The sequence below is a fragment of the Anas platyrhynchos genome, chromosome 4, assembly GCF_047663525.1.
Source record: "Anas platyrhynchos isolate ZD024472 breed Pekin duck chromosome 4, IASCAAS_PekinDuck_T2T, whole genome shotgun sequence".
Taxonomy (NCBI): domain Eukaryota; kingdom Metazoa; phylum Chordata; class Aves; order Anseriformes; family Anatidae; genus Anas; species Anas platyrhynchos.
In genome coordinates this window covers 28,268,958-28,287,438 of record NC_092590.1, presented here as the reverse complement: position 1 = coordinate 28,287,438, position 18,481 = coordinate 28,268,958, and the positions used below count along the sequence as shown (strand labels likewise).

Here is an 18,481-nt window from a genome sequence, read left to right as displayed (position 1 = left end):
TACATAAGAAATAACGCGTAGCATTTTAATTTTTTGACAGCATAACCTCAGGATCAGTTTTTTAATTAAAAAGATGTATGATATCTTGCTGACGATACTGTTCAGCATGCTCTAAACTTGCGAAAACTGTCCAAGTGCTGGAACTGACCTGATAGCTTCCTTTCTCATCAACCAGGGAAGCCACTGTATAGGAAATCCTAAATTTAAATCTGCTAGAAAGACACAGTTTATGTAGTAATTTCCAAAATATATAGAGTTGCAAAAGATAGTCATTTCCTGTGTTTGCTGAAGATCCTTTACTCTGAATATTCCTTAGTCATGGCCATATACCGTACCTTAACAAAAATGATCATGCTAATATCCCAGCCTCTTTGAAGATAGTCACCTATATCTAGGTTTTTTTTTATCCTTATCCTTATCTGACACATCTTCCAGGTTCTCTCCATCCCTGTTTTTGACACACTTCCAAGTTCATTAAACCCTTTATTTATTGTCTTCATTGTTAATTCCTTCCACTGCTGGCAATCTTGGGGGGAGATAGGGAGTAGGGGAGCATTACCACTTGTCAATGCAGTTGCAGACTATGCTGTACTTCTGTACAGGTGCTCAGTATTTGGGAACCGCTGGTGGGTTCTGTTGAAGTATCCAGTTATTGATTTCCAGTTTACGCAGTACTGTTTTAATGTCATTGGCATGAAATTCCACTACATCATGAGTAAATGGCTTTTGCTGTTTCTGACTTTGCTGACTGCACATTTGAAGTCATTGTTCCTGTTTTTATTCTTTTTTTATTACTTTTGCGTTTAGCTGGGCATTCTCGTTACATGGAAAAGTTCACAATAAAATATTCTTCCTTTTCATTTTCTACCACTGCCAGATCTGGTTTCTTGGCTTACATTTCAGGAAGAGTATCTGCAAAATTCCATAATGTTTTTGTGTTTATATTTTCTATGACTTTTTCAGCCCCATTGTGATAGTACGTTTCTCCTGTTTGTAGTCTATCTTTCTTGCCCAATGCACAGAGCACCAAACTGACAGCTTTGCATGACATACTTTATATTCCTTTTCCACCAGTTTACTGTTTTTGTGTGTTTTTTTTTTTTCTTTCATTTCAGTGTCTCTTGCTATTGTCTGTCTTGTTACTGACTCTCAGCTGCAGTATGTTTCTCAATTAGTTTTGAAGACTGATCCAAAATCCATTCAGTCCCTCCTCAATCTTTTACTTAATTTGCTGTATGTTTATGTTCCTGTTCTCCAGCAACATATCCTCCACTGCTCAAAAATCATGAATCTCTTACTGCAGTAATTATGATTACAGTGTAGCATATGGGTTGGAGTCTCATTCTTGTGTGCACTGTATTTACATTTTACAGATAGTCCCTGGGCTGGATCACTCACAAGCTAGACAAATAAGGCGACGAGATAGAAAGAGCAAGTAACATTTAGTTTTAAAGACAAAGTGATATAAAAAGAGGGTGATTCACCCGAAATCCCAGAAGAGATGTACAGCAGAGCCAGAAAATGCATCTGTGATATCTAAGCTGCAGTCAGGAACAAAGCCACAAAACCACAGCTTAATCTATTTTAAAGCTTGCATTAATGCTTGCCTTTTGCTTTCAACCATCCCTATAAAGTGTTTTGCAACATTCACTTGGAAGGAGCTATATAAAGATAAATTGTGATATAGTACATAGCTGACACATAAACTACTCTTCTTTTGATCTTTCCAAACTGAAATTGCATTGTTTTAGTTTCATCTTTGTATTTTATACCTCAGCTGTGGACCAGATTCATTGCTTTGTAAGAAGGAGGCATTAGCAATCTTGAGAGTTTCATTGCTTGCATCTTAGATAAACAGAGGCATCAGTGTTGTGATATCATTTTGCCAAATGTCCCACACCACCTGAATTCTTTTCATGGTACACTAGAGATCTGCAATATTTAACACAGAAGCCATTCTCCAATTTCTTGCATTTAGTGCAGGTGACATAAAAATGCACATTTTAAAGACAAGGTTGCCAGAATTGATCTTCCCAGGAAAATATTAAAAATGCCTTTAAAACCATCGTGAAGCTAAAAGATAAACAGGAACAGCTGCTAAATGTCCTTCAAGGCAGCTCGAGATTCATTTCAATTACCCTACACAGTGCACCTCAGGTGCAGCACAGCATTTTCAAGTTTTATATCTATCAAATTTAAACCTAACACAAAGTGTTATTTCCTCCCACTTGTTATTGCCTCAGTATACCTGACAGTTTTTTTTCCTTTTCTCCTTTCATTTTGCTTTTCTTTTTTTTTCTTTTTTTTTTTCCAGATATTCAACTGCATTAGAGAAAATGCAGTATATGTCTACTTCAGCTCTCATTGTCTGAGTTAAAGTAATACTGCCCTATATATATATATATGCTTTCTTGTCTTTTAAATTTGTTCTGTTGTTGATCCTCCTCTGAGTCAAACTTCCATACTGTCCACTCGTAGCTTCGGTAGGTAAGAAACATTGCTTAATGACTTCAATATCTTGTCTAGTCTTTGAAATAACACTTCAATTTAAAAAACAGCAACAAACAGTAGATATATGTCTGCACTTTCATCTGTACACTGGGTTATTTGAAGACAGCCACAGAGGTATCCACTGAAAAGGTACCAAATGATGTAACATACAGAGTATTTGCAGAAAGGCGAATAATATTTTTTTTACGTCATTTACCCACCTGATTTTAACATTCTCATTTTTATTATTTTTAATATGTTTATGAATGAGAATTAGGTGTCACGGGATTACATGAAAAGGATATTCTATGATTCTATCTACAAATGTTAACAGGATTTCAGGTTTTCATTTAAGAAGCAAACTTTACAAAATGGTTTTGAAAAAAAATGATCAAGTCAGCACGGCATAGCAAGACCACTCTGGACTGTAATGAGTTATTTTGGCACAGAGGCAGAGCATTCATTTGGGTCTCCATTTCTAACCCATCAGTAAATTTGCTCCCTGAGGAGGACTGTGCTCACTCAGGGACCTGATGAGATATGCTCACAACAGAAATAGGAGTTAAAATACTCTTGATTCCATCACCGTGTGTGCTTCCATTTGGCATTGCAGCTGCCTTTATCGCTTGGTGCCACTTACCTGCAAAATGTGCCTGCTCGTCTGACATGCTAGTAAGCACCAGGAGCACCTACGGAGCACTCCTGTGCCTTAGTGAAGAGCTAACTAACTCCGTGCTGGGCAAGAGAAAGGTCCTGAGCAGCTTTCAGCTGTGCAAGGGTGTCTGTGGGCCCACAGGACAGGATCTTCTGCTGTCTTTGGCGGTTTTAAACCTTCCTTGTTCATGCTAGTGTACTCAGGCTTGTCAGGCAATGTGGTACAGAGCCTCAAACAATTACAAGGGCTAATACCCAAATGACCCATAAGAAGTAGATTCCTCAATCACTTTGCAACTCAGGCCTTCATGCTAAAAACCCCAGCTTTCTCTTCTCACAGTATGAATAGCAGTCACTCTCAGGGGCTGAATTCCAGCTTGCTACCTTCAGCAATTGCTTTCAGTCACTCCCAAGCACCAAGTGATCCCGCAGTGCAGTGCTTAGCATCTGCACGTTCAGATTACTAAAATGTAGTCGCAAGCTCACAACCACTCAGCCAGGACTATGCAGATACGCCCTCTGTAACAAAGGCAAGCTCAGCAAAAGAGGCCAAACTCTTGTCCATTTTCAGTATTGTTTTAAATGAATGAAATCAATCATTTCATTTTCCTGTGATTTGAAAAAGCCAGCTGCTACAGCCAGCTGGTAGGCAGGCCAGAAGAGTCAGAATGAGAAATGTATGGTAAAAAAGTGCAGAGATGCACATTGTTCGCTGCAGGCTTCACAGTGAATGTCAAGTATTCATGATCATATCATATTTTCTGATACCTTTTTCTAGGGATCTGGTAACTGCTTCTTTAACTGGGAGTATATCAACTTCTGGATGAATTGCTTTCTGTATGTAAATCATTGATAAAACTCTCAGTTGTCTGTTCTGTTCTGCATTAGCCTCAATCACAAGCTTACTTCATTCCATTTTGCTCCAAAATGCATCAAATACAGATAAAATCCCTTCATATGTGTAGCATGTGGACCTCTGTTCTCACCCAGATAAATGGAAATTAATGGAAATATAGAGTAGCAGCCATTCTGTTATAATATTTGCAGAGAACAAAGAATACTATTTTGCCAAGACTAGGGACTAATGTTTCTATCAGCTTTCACTCTAAGTGAATTTTAAACTCTTGATGTATGACTGGTTTCAGGATTTTGAAAAAAGTTCTGCTTGTGGACTTTCACAGGTTTTTTGTTGTTTTCCATTTCCCTGATTTGCAAAATCAAATTGCTTTTTCTTTTCATTATTATTTTTTTTTAATCAGAAAGTCATAAATGTTGTCAGTGTGCTATAAAAACCACCTAATAGCCATCTAGGAGTTCAGTGGTTTGGCACAGAAAATGATGCCCGTAGGTGTTATTGCTTGATTTCTGTAGTTCCTCTGATGTGACACACAGCCTTGCTCTCACATACACTTGGTAAAACCTAGTCACACTAGGTTTTGTGAAGCCTTGTGAAGAATTCCTTACTTGCTGCCCATCAACATGAAGCTTGGGTTTTAGGCCTGTGATGTACTTGCAGCTCCCATCAATTTTGACAGAGATGACTACATTTGTTTCAGTGTCAAATGTATTAATGATGAAAAGTAGCAGCATGCTCTTTTCTCTATGTGAATTTGATTGGAAGGAAATGGATTTTTTTTCCTTTTTCTTTACAAAATGAAGAGCATCTTAACAGTTGAGCTCTTTGTTCACTATTCAATACAAAACATAAGCCAGGTGTTTTGGAAATTCTTTCTGGTGGTTTGTTTTACACACATGGCCTTCTTCTGAAATGTTGTCCCTATAAGTTTTAAACAGTAGACAAAATAATATCTTGGTTGTGTTGCAGGAGGATCATTGATAGATACATCAAAGATGTTTTATATTTTCATTTTGAACATACCCTGTATTTGCAAAGTGAGATTCCAGGTACCAAAGAACCTTCTTTATCAAATTGCAGCATTGGGTAAGCAAAGAAGGCTACCACTAGAATGCAGGAGGATTCGGTACAGAATGATGTATAGTTTTTACATAACCCTTACATAACAAACCATAACATCAGTCAAAATTCCCTTCTTTGCCCCATTTGTCCCCAGGAGTCATTCTTTCTTTTGCTTTGTGTCTCCTTTCCAGGTGTGGATGTGTGGAGGTGGCATGTTTGATGTTCCATGCTCTAGAGTTGGGCATATCTACAGAAAGTACGTCCCTTATAAAGTCCCTTCTGGAACCAGCCTAGCACGCGTGAGTAATTGGGTTTTGCTGTTTGTCATTCTCATTCATAATCAGTCTCTTCATTTCCACACCTAACAGTAAGCCATTAAAATGTAAAATGAATGTTGCTTTATTTTTCTGAAATGGGATGTGCAATTGCTGCAGTTATGCTGCCTTCCAGAGATAAAATTGCTAAGAATAAAATGAAAGCTTAAAAATACAGGGTTGGACATTTCAGCACAGAAGTATGGTACACACTGATTCAAAAGAACCGAGGAATAACCTAAGGCTTGCAGTTCTTGAATTGCACAATGTTGTCAGTCATAGCAGGACCAATTTGAATGCACATTTTCTTATCAGTCAGCAGAACAGGCAGAATCTTGCATAAGGAATATTTTTTGAGGCCAAAGAACTGAGTAACAATAATTTGAGTGGCTGTCTAATTATTGTATAAAACCTGGTTATGGAATACAGCCAGCTTCAAACTCTATGAGTGAGAAATTAGAAGACCCCTAGACATCTCTCAAAGACAACCAGCCACGTCCGTGAGGGGCTTTTTGCTCAAGAGAAAATGTTCCATAACTTTTTGGAGATGTTCATGGGATGTCAAAAGATGAGAGACAAAGTGCACAGATGTAGTTTCAAGGCAGATACAAGTATTTATTCATGCTTGAGTTTAATCTTTTCTATTTTAGAGGATTATTATTTTTAAATAAAATGGCATTAATATTAAAGTCTGCATATTGCCATAGGGTAATATTTTATGAATCATATTTTTTTCTTAATAATGAAAATGTGGTATGAATAAAATAAATCTTTTGCTTTAAGGGGAGATATTCTTGGTTTCAGCAGCATGGGACAAGGCTTGCTGTAATAACTCCACACACAGGAAAGAGGCCTTCTGTACTGCCTGCCTGACAGTTGCCTAGGGAGAGAAAAAAAAATGCCTAAAAAAAATACTCATGTAAATTGTGAGACACCATAATGGGATTAGTAGTTGTGGTAGTATTAGTGACAAGACATGTATTGACAAAATTATGAGATCAAAATCTTCCCCTTATATATGTGTAATCTCAGTTTCCCCACTCAGATTTCATGGAGATATTGTGAGAATTTGCAGCCAACCAATAGCCACAGCCTGCAACCTCCCTTTATATATTTTTGTCTTTTAGTTTGATTTCAATAAACCACTTGTGAAATGTTTCTACCACCACCACCCCAGTCCTACAATCCTAGAATATCCTGAGTTGGAAGGGACCCACAAGGATCATTGAGTCCAGCTCCTGGCTCCACACAGGACCATACAAAAATCAGACCCCATGTCTGAGAGCATTGTCCAAACACTTTTGGAACTCCCTCAGGCTCGGTGCTGTGACCCCTACCTGGGAAACCTGTCCCAGTGCCTTGACCGCACCTCTTGGTGAAGAACCTTCTCCCAACATCCAGCCTGAACTTTTTCCTAATACCCAGACTAAATCCCTGTTACAAAATTATAAATCTGCCCATGCATGGACTGACTGCCCTATGTCTTGTGAGAAAAGATGTAGTATGCCGATAGGATGGATTTTATCCTTCCAATTCAAGTAATGGTTCATTTTCTATGTGGTGTTGGAAATAAAAAATATGATGATGCTTAGGTAAATTTCTGGCATATATTTAACACTGAAAGAAAAATTGAATTTTCAGGTTCCCCATATTTTTTCCAGTACAATATTCTAAACCAAAGTATTATTGTTAAGATGCATTTTATCAAGGTTGCCAGCAACGCAAGATCTTCTCTATTTTTCAGTGTTAGTCCAAATATTATGTTCTCCAAATATAAGTATTTTATCTAAAACTTCCCTTCAGTTCCAGAACATAATGGATAACATATTCAAAAATACTCAGAAATATTATCTCTGTTTGCCAAAAGCGTATTTACTATTTTTCAGTATGTAGTTGTATCCATGAAACTTTTTGCTAAATCCTTTTCCATCTTGTGGGATGTAAAGCATAGTGCTAGAGATGCAGTTCACAGAGGAATAAGCCATAGGAAGCCTGTCTGTGATTATATAAATGATTGTAGCAGCCCCTTCATTAGTCAAGAAAGAGTTTGCCATTGTGCTGATACTGCATTAAAGGATCATGGATTTCCTCATCCTGTCCCACAAGATCAGCACAAGGGATTAAGAGATGAATTAGGAAGAGGATGGAGCTTCTAGACAAACTTAGGAATAGCCCAGATCTTGCCATGGATCTTCTTTCAAGCAGTTTCAGCCTTTGTTTGCCCATAATGAATATGGCTTAAGGTGAGCATATTACCTTCCCTTCCCTTGGGATTTCACCTGTCTATAGCAGCGAGGTTCAACATGCGCTTTCAGGTAGCTATATAGTATCTGATGAATCTAGATATATTTTTAAAGAGCTATTCTCTGACATGAGGATCACATAAGCTTTATAAAATGAAAAACTTTTCAAAAACTGTGTTCTGCCACCTTCATCAGTAAATAACGATTAGTGTACCACACACAATAGCGGGTATCATTACATCAAATTTCTACATTCTTATTATAATATTTCTTACCTCCATATCTGTCACTGAAGACCTGCAAGACCTATACATACCCAATGTTGAAAAACATCCACCCATGAAATGCTCTGTCAGTAAAACTGTTTGGTAGTACAGAACCAAAATAAAGGAAACTACACGTGTAGTAGATTTATAAAACAGACCACGATGAACAAATGCAGGTAGCAAAGCTGAGTATTTTTTTCAGGAGATATCTCAGGATGTAGCTGCTTACTAAGTGCAGTCAATGCCCAATTTACAGGTAATTGCACATGAAATGAGATTAATGGGCAAGCAGATGACAGCAGTGATTCCGCATTATAATGTGGAAGCACCACATAATTATTTGTTCATTCCAAACGTGTCAGCTTCTGCACAAAACTGCAGTGACTAATAGCTATTTTTGTCTGTTTGTTTTAGGTAAGGCATGTATAGCAAGCAAATCCTCAAATCTTAAAATCCTACACAAGATGTTGCCCTATTAAGAACTTCTGAATTGTTTGACTGGATTATTTTAGTTGCTTTGTGGTATTCTTCACTGTTGCTTTATTTTTAAGAATTTTACCTAAGCCACTTTCTTTTAGCCAGTTACCTATGAAATTAGTCTTATTATTATTATATTATTAGCAATTTCTTTTAGGTATATTCAAGCTTATAATTTATTCAGTTTCCTATTTGGGGGGTGGATATTTTTCTGTTCGCAATTCTGCCAAGGCTATAAGACATTTATTGATAAATGCTCGCGGTTCCATAGGATATGCAGAGATGAACTCAGAATTGCAAAATATATCTACAGAAATTGTTTTCATTTGCAGGTATCTTACACAGCATTTTAGCATTAACTACAGAACATTACAGTACTAGGCCTTCCTGAAAGGAAGGGCAATCCCACTGAAGTTCAAATTTGGATGCTAACCACGCAGCATGGTGAAGCCTTATCTTAACTTGAATTCCTCCCTGCACTCCAGGACGTGGGATCCCAGAGCACAGTGATCCTCTGACCCAGCAGGCACAAGCACGATGACATTTGCCTCATTACACAGTGTCGCTGAATTGGAACTTGCAAGAGTTTGTTTCAGGAATTCAGCTGATAAAGGTGGGTTCAGATTCCCACCTGAACCATTTGCTCAGCCTTTTTCTGTGGCTTCAAAAGGGATCCTTAGGGAAAATTTCTGTAGCTAGACCATCTGGTGCTTTGACCACATTTGCATTTTTGACAGAGCTTCCTTTAATATTATTACCTTTTTTTTATTTTGTTTTATTTTCTAGCTGCAAATATTGACTGGGGCTTCTTACTGCAGCCCTTGAACATTTTCTTTTCAGCTTCCAGCCAGGTTAAAGAACCAACGAGAAACAGTTAGGTAAAGAACGTTTGTAGGTTTCCTTGTGACTGAGTGCAAACTGATGGATGTGGCATGCTGTTCAGGGGGCAGTGCTGGCACTTCTGCAATCACCTCTTTAGTGCAAAAGGCTGTAGCACAAATTCACTTAGGATTCAGCAGTCACAGTAAGCAGCTGAAACGTTAGCTTAGAATAAGCTAATCATTTCAGAATCAAGCAAGAATTGCCTTCTTGCAACAGCACAATTGTAATATATGATAATGATAATGGTCATACAATACAACTTCTAAGTTTTCATTCTAACTTTTTTCATTTAACAGATTTATAAATTCATCGTTAAAATTAAACTAAGATCTCAAACAGAGCATTTACCAAAGAAAAATTTTAATATCTTCTAATCCCTGAATACAAGAAAGTTGAAGTAATTTTTTAATGCTAATTTTACATATTTTCTTTGATCTGAATAGAAATTTTGCTTTTAAGCTGTCCTTTTTTTTTTTTTTTTTTCTTTTTTTAACAGGACAGGCAGCTTAACTGTTAGCTATATGAAAGGAATGCAAAAAAGATGGAGAACTAGATGTTCCTGGATAACAACAGCATCAGTGATAACTGCTTTCCAGGATTTGTCCAGTAGACTGATAGATGATATTATACTGTCACTATGATTTCTGCTCAGGAGTAGTGGTCAGTAAATAAAATTTATATTTATACCTTTCTGAAATGGTAATCTTCAGAGTGGCTCTGAGGACACTCTTCTTTATGCCCTCTCTCCCCACAGCAGCCCTACAAACAGCCTGCAGAGACCTGGGCTCAGGCCAGGAAGCATCCTCACGGTGCACCATGCCCATCCTGCATGCCTGCAGAGCTCACTGACCACCAAACCACGCAGCCTGGCCTCAAGTGAGCAGAGATGTGTCCTTTAGTGACAGTGGGTTTTTTTCCCCCCTTTTTTCTAATGTGTAGATCTTATTTTTTCTTGTGCTGGAGCTATAAATGTTTATACAAAGAATGAAATTCTGGTTGTTTTCAGATGACATCTGTGGAATTTCAGTTCTAGGTATTTGCAGGCTACAGGCTGAAAATAGTTTCTTGCTTCCCTGCCAGCTGTGCTGTGCTAACTCTCACAAGAGTTATTTATATACACCCACAGCTTTGTCACCTAGTTAGCATACTGTCTTCCATGGAGAAGCCTCTTTTACACCTGCAGGCATCTCTTTATTTAGTTGTTTTGTGTTTGTTTTTTTTTTATATACAAATATAAACCATTGTTGGAATGAAACCAAATCAAGTTTTAAACACAATTAAGTGCAGAGGGCCAAAACAAGATGCCCAAGAGGCATGAAGACTGACAAACACTAGCAGTGCCTAATGCCAAAATTAAAAGGGAATTAGGCAAGAAGGGGAGAGAGATTAAAGTCCACATCTAGACACATCTATGTGGGCAGCTTACATCTTTGCATGTCACAAAGCTGTAATTAGTGTCCAGAAAATGCTTTACTATGTTTTTACTGTAGAAACATACATGAATTAGGAATGATTGTGTGCTGTTACTTCAAGAACGATATCTGGGTGAAATTTAGGATACTGTTTTTCTCCTTGTGAGTGCTGTGAGGTTTTGTATGCTGCTACCGCTGCCATATGGATCCGCACTTGTTGGATGGGCTCCTCCAGTTACACTTTGTGCTCCTCCTCTGTGGTGATTTATTGTGACGTTATACTACCCATAAGCCAGCAGAACATCAAGTATAGTTCTCTTGGCTGGATGGATCCAAATGCGCTTTTTAAATACTTCTTTATGTAAAACAAACTGAATATTATAATATTCCTAGCCAAATGAAGTAAAGCTACTTCCAGAAGTAAAAATGACACCCATTTTGAATTAGCAACAACACCGTTCTTCACAAAACAAACAATAGAGAACATTTAAAGTAGGAAAATGAAATAGGTAGAAAGATAATAACCACATTGGAATGTTACTAGGAAGGAAATGGATTAATATGTCAGTTGTTGCAGAGATTGTTGTGTTATTTTTGGTAAATAAATAACTGTATCCTCTCTTACATTTCACAGCTGAAATACAGTCAGGCCTTAGGCATGCTACAGTGACTCATATTTGATTGAGGTAATTGAAAGTGATTTTTGATGTACTGGCTGATGAGAGAAAAGGCTGTTGTGTGTCACTACAGCAGCTGGGTGTGTGTCTGCTAGTGACATCCAGCTTCCTGGAAACTATTCAGATTAAATGTAGAACAACAGGAATTCATTGCAGGATCCACATGTTCCCGTAGCAGTTTAATACTGACAAAAGCAAAGTCTGCGGATTGGGGTCAGGGCTGGTTTCATGCAAAAAGTGAGATAGGCACAAAAGCAGGAAAAATGGGTTATGCAGGTATAATGAAACAAATAGGAAAACCATTATACTGCTTTCGTGCAACTGGATAACAATATGTGCTTTAGAACATCTGGAGAAACTGAAAACAGAAATTACATTTTTATAGTAGCTTAACTGCTGCATCTAGAATGTGAATTGGAAAATATGTAACTGTGATGGAATTATGCATGGTTGCAATCTGGAATAGTATTTAGGAAGGTAATATTTTAATTATGAAGTGTAGATTACCCCTCTCTTATCAGGGGCCAAGCTAAGGGGGAATATTTATGAATCCATCCTTTGCCATGCCCCTGCCTGAGTCTGTTTTTTCATTCTTATGAAAAATGTGTTTAGCTCCTCGCTGAGTTTGAGTAAACACCATGTCTCTTGTAAAAGGCAGACGATCTTGCACCCTCAAGAAGAGACTGTTTGATCAAAGAGATGTATCTTCCCTACTCACTGAAGAACATGAAAAGGACAAAACAGTCCATGAAAAAATTCTTTTTCTCAAGTGGAGAAGTCTTCATTTGCCTCTTTCATTCTCCAGTCGAGTTGATTTCAACTCTTTTATTAAGTCTGGATTTCAGTGACATTGTATTTTAACCACCATTGTAGAACATTGCTGAGTGAAAATACAAAACAAAGCCACAGTTTTAAATGTATGAGCTCATACAAAATTAACTTGTTCAAATGTAAGCTTTAGTAAAGGATTTACCAAACAGTAAAGTTGTAGCAGCACCACAAAACTTCATTAAATCAAGAATGCATGCATGGGCAGCTGATGACAGCTAATGCATGAGTCTTGCTATGATTGATATGACTTCTGCATGCATCTCTCAGCTTCTTGCTGACACCTGTCACAACCTTATATATAGAAATATGCATCTACTCAAATATCACTGGGCTTTTTTTAATCTTACAGAAATTTTTCATTGAATATGACAAGAGGGAAAACAAGTCATCATTCGTCTGTCATGGATAGGTCCAGAGAAACTCGTCAGATGTCCATCTGCAGTCTCTGTGACTCCCTTACAATCTATGTAACTGTTTCATATTGAACTGATCTTCATATAAATGTTCCTATTTATTTTTTCTGTTTTTTACCTTTTTATATTAAAAGTCCAGCTTACCTGATCTGGACATCTGTAACCTTGTAATGAGTAGTAGTTTGACAACAAAGCCAAGCTGCAGCAGTTTTTCAGCTGTAGAAATGTACTTTATTTTTTCCCTTCTGTATGAATTTAGATGAGGTTTTCAGTTTGAAGTAACAGAAGCCAAGCAAATGGGATCTACCACAAAAACACTCCAAAACTGATTATTTGTCTTATAAAGATATTTGATGCCATTTGAGAAACTGGCATTTAAAGGACTTCTTTTCTTTAAAAGATTATACAAAGAGTAACAGAGGCAGAAATCAAGAAGATTCAAAGCCAACACTTATTTTGTTTGTTCTAAATTTTTTGTAGACTAGCTTTGCTATGAGACAAGAGTGCTTACGTGATGCTGTAGGACATTAACAAAATGCCACCTAATCTCATAGACTCTAAAACTTTTTTGGCCTGTAAGTTTCTACAGCACTACACACACACACATTTTAAAGTCCTAACAGTGCAAAACTGCTTAGCACCTATTTTACATTCAGAATCTGTCAAGATTTGGTATCTATTCATTCCTGTTCTTATTTATGGGGCTTAACATACTGACATGCTCAAGAATGTGTCTAGACTCATTTAAGGCTCGGGCAGGGAGGATGTGACAGTCCTACTGCCTCCACAATGTCAATCACTCGACCAGATAGTAGTAAGGACAATTCTAGGAGACTCATAAAGGACTTGAAATCACTTCTTTAGAAGTAAGTCACTTGATCAGTAAGCCTTAAAGTGCAATGAGCTCTCTCATTTCAGTTGTGCTCCTCTTCCTTTCTGTTGGTGATAAGGTCAGTAATAAACAGAATCTCACTGACATGGTTTTCAGAGAAGTTATGTTCCTAGGAGAGTCTTCTCACAGGGCAACTTCTCGCAATGTTAGAAAGCCACAGAACTGGGATATTCAGCTTAGCAAAACTCATTCATTCCCAGGATCATGCTGAGTTAGCATATTCTAAACAGCAACATAAATGATGTTTGCCTTTGATTGTGTAAGCTTGCTCTGGGCTAGCTTGCAGGAGAATTCATCTACCTGACTGCATTCAATTTAAGTGTGGGGGTTAACTGCAGTTTGTAGTTTTTGTTATTGGTCTGTACATGTTTATGTTAAAGGAAAATGTGATTACTGAGCTTGTGTAGAGATAATAAGTATAATAAGCCCATGTTAACTGAAGCCAGCAAATCTCTTCAAAGTATTTCGATACAGAGTGCTTTCTAGTAACTACCACATTCAGAAAGAGCTTCCCACTTCTCCAGGAGAGAGGGTTCCTTACGGTCATGTTCATAAACGGTTTGGAGGTTTAGAGCTAGCAAATGAAGAGTTTGTATTTTAAAATTATTGAAATTCAAAGGGCTGCCTCATGCAGGTTCAGCTTATGATGGTAATGTATAAACTTGCTAAGGATGTATAGTTTCATTATAGAATCTGGCAAGGTGTGGAAGATTTTTAGCATAGGATGGAGAAAATGTTTTTGGAAGAACCAGGGAACGACATCTAAATAGTTTTGGATCCTGTCAGTCTCACTTCAACGCCTGGTAAAATTATGGAGAAGATTATTCTGGAAGTTATTGAAAAACCCACGAAAGACAGTGCAGTCATTGGTCACAGCCAACATGGTTTCACGACGGGATAGTCCTGTTTAATGATCAGGACTTTTCCTTTTATGAAAAGGTTTCCCACATAGCTGACCAAGGGAAGCCAGTTGATATATTTTTTGGATTTCAGTAAAGCTTTTGATAATTTTTCTCACAGTGTCTTTCTGAAAAAACACAATGCAGTGGGTGAATGATTGGTTGATGGGTCAAGATCAAGTGGTTACGGTAAATGGAGTTATATCAGGCTGGTTGTCAGTCACTAGTGGGATTCCCCAAGGGCTCCATTTTAGGGCTTGTTCTCTTTAATGTTTTCATGAATTACCTAGATGTAGGACTTGAATATATACTAAGTAAGTTTGCAGGTGACACAAAATTACGAGAAACTGTTGACTGTTTTGAGGGCAGAGAGACCTTACAGAGAGATCTTGACTACTTAGAAGGCTGGGCAATCACCAACTGCATTAAGTTTAACAAAAGCAAGTGCCAGATCCTGCACCCAGGATAAGGCAACCCTAGCTATACATCCAGAATGGGTGATGAGAGGCTGGAGAGCAGCCCTTGGAAAGGGATTTGGGGGGGCTTGGTCAATGGTAAGTTGGTTATGAGCCAGCAGTGTACCCTGGCAGCCAAAAGGGCCAACTGTATCTGGGGTGCATCAAGCATGACATGGCTATGTCCCCTGGTGAGGGAAGGGGTTGCCCTGCTCTACCCTGCACTGGTGTGGCCTCACCTCAAGTGCTGTGTGCAGTTTTGGACACCACAATATAAGAAAGACATAAAACTATTGGAGGGCTAGAAAGATAGTGAAGGGGGTCTGAAGGGTAAGACATATGAGGAGCGGCTGAGGTCCCTTGGTTTGTTCAGTCCTGGAGGCCTCATGGCAGCCTGCAGCTCCCTCACGAGGGGAGCGGAAGGGCAGGCACTGAGCTCTGCTCTCTGGGAACAGCGACAGGACCCGAGGGAACGGCATGGAGCTGGGACAGGGGAGGGTCAGGCTGGGTATTAGGAAAAGGTTCTGCACCAAGAGGGTAGTCGGGCACTGGGACAGGCTCCCCAGGGAAGTGGTCACAGCACCAAGCCTGATGGAGTTCAAGAAGCATTTAGACAGTGCTCTCAGAGACAGGGTCTGATTTTGGGGTGGTCCTAGGTGGAGCCAGGAGCTGGACTCAATGATCCTTGTGAGCAGCTTCCTGGATAAAGCGGCTTACATGATTCTTGGGGAATGGTGGGCAGAACTGTACTTTTCTTTCAAATGCAATATTTTGGAGGGTTTCTACCACCACAAAGGAGAAAAAAATAAAAGAAAAAAAAAAGGCAGTGATAAAAGACTCCTTTGAAAACAAAGAGTTTTTGATGGGTGAATGAGAGTTTTGAGCTAGTGAACAAGTGTAATAATATGAAGCATTTCTGTTGGACTTTTCTTTATTCAGTTATAATCATCTAAGGAAAAATGTGGCTCTTTTAGATTAGCCAAACAACTGGAGAAAACTCCAGCAGAGTCTACTTCAACATTGATGGGCTCAGCCTCTGCTGGAGTTATTTTGAGTTTTTCTTTCCTAAGATTTTTTGTTACTGTACTTTTGCCATATTTTTATATGAAAATAAAACTATTAGATAAAGTGATTACAACAAAAATAGTATGATATTTTCTATAACAGTCTTAAACTGCATTTGCATTATAGTAAATGAAGTGTGCAGCACATACAAGTAGAAAATATTCTAGAAGGATCACACTTCATGATTTTTTCATGATTTTAGCGTCCAAGGCCAGGTTGTATGGGTCTTTGGGCAACCTGGTCTAGTAGGAGGTGTTCCTGCCCATGGCAGGGGGGTTGGAACTGGATGGGCTTTAAGGGCCCTTCCAACCCAAACCATTCTCTGATTCTATGATTTTGGCTTTTGGCTTAAAATATGCGCTTAATCGTATTTTAGCCTCATTTATGGAGTCTCATCACATAGTACTTTTACTTGTCAAAAGATTTTTTTCTTACAGGGTTTCTGCTAAAAGTGTGGGCTTGTCATTTAGATGTTGTTCTTGAATTTATTTTGTCTTTCTTTGTCCTACCCAGTTCCTTCATTCTTGAATTCAAATGCCTTGTAAAGTATAATAATTTAGGTTGTCATAAAATCACAACAAAAATAAACCCTATGTAGGGCATGAGCCATTTCTATATAGGGATAGAAGTTATGTGATTTCTTAAACATCTTTAATTTTACTTGCTTTGTCCCTGCAGGTTTTAATGTATTTGCTTCACACAAACAAAATACATAGAAACTTGTCTTGCAGTGTCAGCTAAACATACTGTGTTTGTTCTGTATCTTGCTGTCTTTGTATTCAGATAAGCCTTATTAGTTCAGAGACATCTAGTTTGTGTGGATTAATAAAATTCAGAAAAGGAACTTTCAAACGAATCTTGAAAGCAAATCAGAGTAAGAATCAGGCTTACTTATATGCAGAGAATGTTCTGAGAAGAAACATTACCTTATGTTGCTGATAATCAGATGTATATTGTCCTCCAGCTTATTACAAAGCAAATCTCAGCATTTTGCAGTTAGTGTTCTATAAAAAGAATATTACAAAACTTGATGATGATGTTTTTACAAACAAAGCAATAAGAACACTCCAGTGTCTCAATGTCATCCAGTGAGATGTTGCTTTGTTGGTGGGATAAGAGGTTATTGGGCAGCTGTGGAAATGCAGAATAGACTAAATCTGTATTCCACAACATCTGCATATAAATTCATGTGGGAAAAAAAAAAAAAAAAAACAGAAATACAGAAATATAGAAAATCTCCCTTGTCCTGCTGCTATTTAGACTCCATGATGCTAAACAACAATAAAATCTATCTCTTCAGTCTTGTTCTTAAAAAGGAAAATAGGTAATTGTCTTCACTGTAAAATGCCAACAAAAATAAACTTTGTAGGGCATAAGCCAGAACTGTTTTTTTTGTTTGTTTGTTTTTTTCAGAAATAGATGTAGGTATATCTACAAGATGAGTGCAGAAAGACACAAGTTGCACAGTCTATTCCATGAGCTGGTTTTCCTCAAGTCAGTGTCATTTCATGATTATGGGCTATGCTTTTGCAGACTTACTAATACATTAATACAGCAAAGTTTCCAAAGCTAGCGTGAAACCACATGTGAGAGCACAGAGCAAGGTCATGACTGCTTGCCCCATACGTATGCGTGTAATTCATACCAAAAATGTGGGTATGATTTGTGAGATGTGATCGTGGGAGAGGGCTACCTGCAGGGCAACTAGACCTACATTCTAGGTCAGGTATTTAAGATTTCCCTAAAGAGAACTGAGAAGGCAACAGGGAAAGCAAATTGATGAAGAGAAGTTAACCAAGACTGGAGAAGGTTCAGAAGTGTAAAAAGCTAGGTGAGTAAGCCATGTGATGACAGCTGAAATTCAGATACCTTTCACACGTGAAGTGAAATATATCAGAAGGAGTAATTTAAACTATTCATGCACATTAGTAGGTTCTGAGGTAACAGGAAAAGCCATGGGAACAAATGTGAGCAGCTGAAAGAAAATTCTTTTTAACATTCAGCATTAGTCAAAACCCATGTAAAGATGCGTAAAGAATAGGAAGGAAAATAAGACATTCAACAGACAAAATAACGTATCTTATAGAGTCAGTAGGAAAACAGGATACTTAATACTCTGCAGTGGTTGCTCAACACTTTAATGAAGGCAACATATGTTTACCAGTATTTTTCCATGTTAAGAATAAAAAACTAGACCAGCCAAGCTTAAGAGCTGTGTGAACTATTGATTTTTTGTTTGCTTAATTCTCTTCATTGGAGATATCATTTCAGTCAAAGCATGGAAAAGTTAATCTTTGCTTTTTTTCTGCTGCACAGAACCTGAAGCGTGTGGCAGAGACATGGATGGATGAGTTTGCAGAGTACATTTACCAGCGACGGCCTGAGTACAGACATCTCTCAACTGGTGATATCTCTGCCCAGAAGGAACTACGCAAACACCTTAAATGTAAAGATTTCAAGTGGTTCATGGCTGCAGTGGCTTGGGATGTCCCCAAATATTACCCTCCTGTGGAGCCTCCACCTGCTGCCTGGGGGGAGGTGAGGAATATACAAATTGGGGGGGGAGGGGTGGGAAATGAAATGAGCCTAGCAT

The 18,481-nt window shown here is 38.2% G+C and overlaps 1 protein-coding gene across 4 annotated transcripts in view; it reads left to right on the top strand.

Annotated features, from left to right (window-relative positions):
* GALNTL6 (polypeptide N-acetylgalactosaminyltransferase like 6) overlaps window positions 1-18,481 on the top strand; it is a 487,437-nt gene that overhangs the window by 416,582 nt on the left and 52,374 nt on the right. For all 4 annotated transcript variants that reach the window (XR_011809020.1, XR_011809018.1, XR_011809019.1 and 1 more), the window contains exons 8-9: window positions 5,254-5,361; window positions 18,205-18,426. Coding sequence is in view for 1 of the 4 variants with exons in the window: in XM_027456411.3 (XP_027312212.1) it covers window positions 5,254-5,361; window positions 18,205-18,426 (330 nt within the window). In the remaining 3 variants the exon portion in view is untranslated. The remainder of the gene's footprint in view (window positions 1-5,253; window positions 5,362-18,204; window positions 18,427-18,481) is intronic.